At 34.0% G+C, this 4,432-nt stretch overlaps 1 protein-coding gene across 1 annotated transcript; it reads left to right on the plus strand.

The window, feature by feature from the left end:
- Window positions 1-214: 214 nt before the first annotated feature.
- Window positions 215-3,809, plus strand: LOC139851701 (ribulose-1,5 bisphosphate carboxylase/oxygenase large subunit N-methyltransferase, chloroplastic). Its single transcript, XM_071840835.1, has 12 exons — window positions 215-663; window positions 1,208-1,371; window positions 1,472-1,555; window positions 1,650-1,707; window positions 1,797-1,850; window positions 1,942-2,013; window positions 2,105-2,185; window positions 2,305-2,477; window positions 2,583-2,685; window positions 2,808-2,939; window positions 3,062-3,184; window positions 3,295-3,809. Exons 1-12 carry the CDS (start codon window positions 280-282, stop codon window positions 3,379-3,381), a joined length of 1,515 nt encoding a protein of 504 aa, XP_071696936.1. The 5' UTR covers window positions 215-279; the 3' UTR covers window positions 3,382-3,809.
- Window positions 3,810-4,432: the final 623 nt, after the last annotated feature.

Consider the following 4,432-nt stretch of genomic DNA (forward strand, 5'->3'; position numbering starts at 1 on the left):
ATTAAGAGGCAAACAAACGCACCTTAAAAAAATGTATATAAATAATCATTTAAGGGCAGTATAGGTAATTTACGTGGATCTATCAAAAATAGTGTTGAAAATATGGGTCAGTAGCATATTTCATATAGCGTGTCATTTTTTAAATAAGCATAAGTTTGGTGTCTAATTAGTTAACAGAGTTTGAAATGTCACACAACCGTTAAAACCACCACAACCACACTTCTATCCACATCACTCTCAAAACCCTCAGAGATAAGGTTTTGGTTTCCATCTCCAGCCATGGCGGAAGCTTCTAGAATATTCCAGACAACCGCACTCATTCCTTCACTATCATCATCATCTCTCAGAAACCATCGCTGTCAAACAGTCAACTTACGCAGATCATCGATCATCCGCTGTACGATCTCTACCACCAATACTAGCAGCAGCAATAGTAGGGAGACAGCTAAAACTTCCGATTTGATACCATGGGGATGCGAAATAGATTCGGTTGAGAACGCGGCTGCGTTGGAGAAATGGTTGACGGATTCGGGTTTACCGCCACAGAAAATGGATATACGGAAAGTGGATGTTGGTGAGAGAGGTCTTGTTGCTATTAATAATATCAGAAAGGGAGAAAAATTGCTGTTTGTACCTCCCTCACTCGTTATTTCGGCCAATTCGGTATGATATTTGGTCCAATTTGATATTATACCTTGTTCAGTTTGTATATCTTATATAAACAGACTTGTTTGGTAATTACTAATTACAGGGTAAACAATCCTTAATTATAAGATTTATTATCTGACATTAATGAAATACTATAACTAGCCTACAGTGTGTAGTCTATTTGGTTAATAAGATGGATCCTTTTTAAAGTCTACCAGTTCAATTTCTGGTCTAGCCAACAAAGAACCTAGCATCTGTTTTGGGTTGCTGGAAAATCAATTGTAATTAACAAATTATGATGTCTAACGATTTACAATTGCTAAAATGGATGAAAAGGGTATAATACTAACTGAAATGGACGAAACACGAGAGTTGGAGGTGTTTGGGATTGCTTATTCTTAGGTGCTTTTCTATGTAGATATCAGTATCAATGCTTATATTTTTAAGTATTTACCTGCTTAAAACCAAGTAGGTACCAACATGTTTATTTTTAAGTGTTTTTCCTTAAGAAATAGTTCAACACTACATAACATTTGTGCTTGTTAATATCTAAAATCAGGAGTGGAGTTTTCCAGAGGCTGGGGAAGTTTTAAAAAGATATGATGTACCTGATTGGCCATTAATTGCAACCTACCTAATTAGTGAAGCAAGTCTTCTTAATTCGTCTAGATGGAGCAACTATATATCAGCCTTGCCAAGACAGCCTTACTCGCTTTTATATTGGTAAATTTTTTCTTGATTATATAACATTTGTTATTTTTTTCTAAATAATATAATATCTATGCTCAGTATTTTCCCCTACAGCATACTTGTATTATTTCAGGACACGTGCGGAATTAGATAGGTACTTGGAAGCATCCCAGATTAGAGAACGGGCCATTGAAAGGATCAATAATGTAACTGGAACGTATGTAAATTTTTCTTGACTTTCTTCATTTATCTGTAATAATAGCTATTATATATTATATATTTTTTAATATATCTATATATATTGTTTTCAGATACAATGACATGAGAGAAAGAATTTTCTCCAAGCATCCTAATTTATTTCCTGAAGAGGTACTTTTTCTTGAGCTTATAGTCACTGTTTAACTTGTAAATGTTGTCTGGTTGTAACCACCATATGTTTGATAATGATGTTGTCACAGATATTCAATATGGAAACGTTTAAATGGTCCTTTGGTATACTATTTTCGCGTTTGGTGAGTTAAGAATTATTATTGTTTTGCCAAGTACTTTTGGTAACTAAACCCTTAACTGAATGATCTTAATCCCGAATTTGTAATGTTATAGGTTCGATTACCGTCACTGGATGGAAGGGTTGCATTAGTTCCATGGGCAGATATGTTGAATCATAGTTGTGATGTATGCTCTACACCATTGTCTCCTTTACTTAAATCAAAATATACTCGATATTGACTAAGGTTGACTACAGTTATACATATGATGTGTACAGGTGGAAACCAATTTGGATTATGATAAATCAACGAAGGGAGTCGTATTCACAACGGATCGTCCATACCTGCCAGGTGAGCAGGTAATTGTTTTCTATGTTTCCTTTTTTCAAATATACTTCATTAAAAGGATACTGCAAGGGAGTTTTTTTTTTTCCTTTCCCAGTATACTTATTTTTTGTAATGCAATAAATTATTGCAGGTGTTCATTTCATATGGTAAGAAATCTAATGGAGAACTTTTGCTCTCGTACGGGTTTGTGCCAAGGCAAGGTACAAACCCAAGTGACTCAGTTGAGTTACCGTTGTCGCTTAAAAAATCAGATAAATGTTATCAACAGAAGGTAGAAGCTCTTAACAAGCACGGTTTGTCAGCGTGAGCATTTTAACCAAATAAGTTATCAAATATAACATCATTATAAATTATTATAATTATAATTATTATTTATTAAATTACTCTTTTTAAATTCTTAATTAGCAGATCACAATGTTTTCCTTTACAAGTCACTGGTTGGCCATTAGAGCTAATGGCATATGCATATTTAGCCGTTAGTCCCCCTAGTATGAGCGGACAGTTTGAAGAGGTAATTCACGCTGTTAATTGACTTCAGTTTTGCAGTGTGTGTGTGTGTGCGCGCGCGCACGCGCATATCTATATTTTGTAGTGTATATTACTTCAATAAACGGTAATGCAATTTTGTACCAGATGGCTGCTGCAGCATCAAATAAAACGAAAAGCAATAAGGAAATTAAATATCCTGAATTAGACGAACAAGTGTTCCAGTTTATATTGGAAAGTTGTGAATCCAGTATATCAAAGTACACCAAGTTCCTACAGGTGATAACTACTATTTAAATGAATGTAACATATCATATATGTCAATTTGAGAGGTGATTAATGTATTTGACTGATACTAGTATAAACCTTAATGAGAATATTTTGTAACAATCGTGATACAGGCAAGTGGTTCGATGGATTTGGATATAACATCTCCAAAGCAGCTTAACCGAAAAGTGTTTCTTAAACAGTTAGCTGTTGACTTGTGCAATAGTGAACAGAGGATTCTCTTTCGTGCCCAATATGTAAGAACACATTTTCTTCTACACACACACACATATTCAAATCCTTGGTATTATGTAACGTTTGATAATTCATTGACTCCGTTTGACTATGATTTTGGGGGAATTTTCAGATTTTGAGGAGAAAATTAAGGGATATGAGGAGTGGTGAACTGAAGGCCTTAAATTTGTTTGATAGTGTCACAAAGTTCTTCAAATGAGTATGCTGTTATGAACACACGTCTACTTTTATACTTTGTACTTGGATATAAGTGACCAGTTCATCAGAATCTCGGCCAGTTTGAATATACCTGGACTTCTCGAATTTCTTGAAAATCATCTTTAAGATCTGTTTGCAATTTGTAAGAATGCTGTTTTGCAATCAGAAATTGAACATTCTTGGACCACTTTTGGGATGGTATACTTTGTGGAAGTCTGTTAAATATAAAAGTACCTAATTTTTTCATATGACAATTGCAATAATATTTAGTTTCAGTTTAGGGTTCAAATGTGTTGCAGAGTATTTCTTACAGCACTTTTAGCTAAATTTCAGAGGATACTTTTAGTGAATAATTTCTGTGTATGACTATATGTAAAGGCTCTTCCAAGGCCGAAAACGAGTTAAAGCGGCCCCAAAACTCGTAAAGGCTATTTCAAGGCCGAAAAGAGTGGCTTGGTTTCGAGTAGTATTTAGACTATTGGTTTGGTTGTTTGATTGGTCTATGTATTGTTGAATTTATATATATATATATATATATATATATATATATATATATATTGTTATAATTCAGTAGGCTTATAACTACCTTTAATGGTTATAAGAACAAAGAGAGGAAAAGAGAGAAGAAGGAGAGAAGAAATATTGATATTGATATTTCAAGAGAAATGATGCACCTTAAATGGCTACCATACATGTCTATTTATAGCATAAAATATTACTATGCAAGAAATATAATAATAATAAAATTAACATCCAATCTAGATATTTTATAACACTCCCCCTTGGATGACAATTTTATTAGAGAATAACTAGTACTGCCTCGTTAAAAACCTTGCTAAAGAAAACCCATTGGGATAAAACTTTAGCTAAGGGAAAAAGAGTGCAGCATAGAGTTGACTCCCCCTCAAGTAGGCAACGTCTGAGTTGTTACATCTTCTGAACATGCCTCATGTCAATATTATGAACGTGTGTTCTGAAAATAGCAGTTGGCAGTGCTTTGGTATAAAGATCAGCAGAATTGTTGATTGAACGTATCTCATTTTAATCTGGTT

This window comes from Rutidosis leptorrhynchoides, chromosome 6, assembly GCF_046630445.1.
Source record: "Rutidosis leptorrhynchoides isolate AG116_Rl617_1_P2 chromosome 6, CSIRO_AGI_Rlap_v1, whole genome shotgun sequence".
Classification (NCBI taxonomy): Eukaryota; Viridiplantae; Streptophyta; class Magnoliopsida; order Asterales; family Asteraceae; genus Rutidosis; species Rutidosis leptorrhynchoides.

Bases quoted from the DNA above. Each gene is read 5' to 3' on its own strand.
- LOC139851701 (XM_071840835.1), top strand. From the start codon at position 280: ATGGCGGAAGCTTCTAGAATATTCCAGACAACCGCACTCATTCCTTCA. The intron at 2,686-2,807 runs GTAATTCACGCT...ATTTTGTACCAG, and splicing joins TGAGCGGACAGTTTGAAGAG to ATGGCTGCTGCAGCATCAAA. The intron at 2,940-3,061 runs GTGATAACTACT...ATCGTGATACAG, and splicing joins AGTACACCAAGTTCCTACAG to GCAAGTGGTTCGATGGATTT.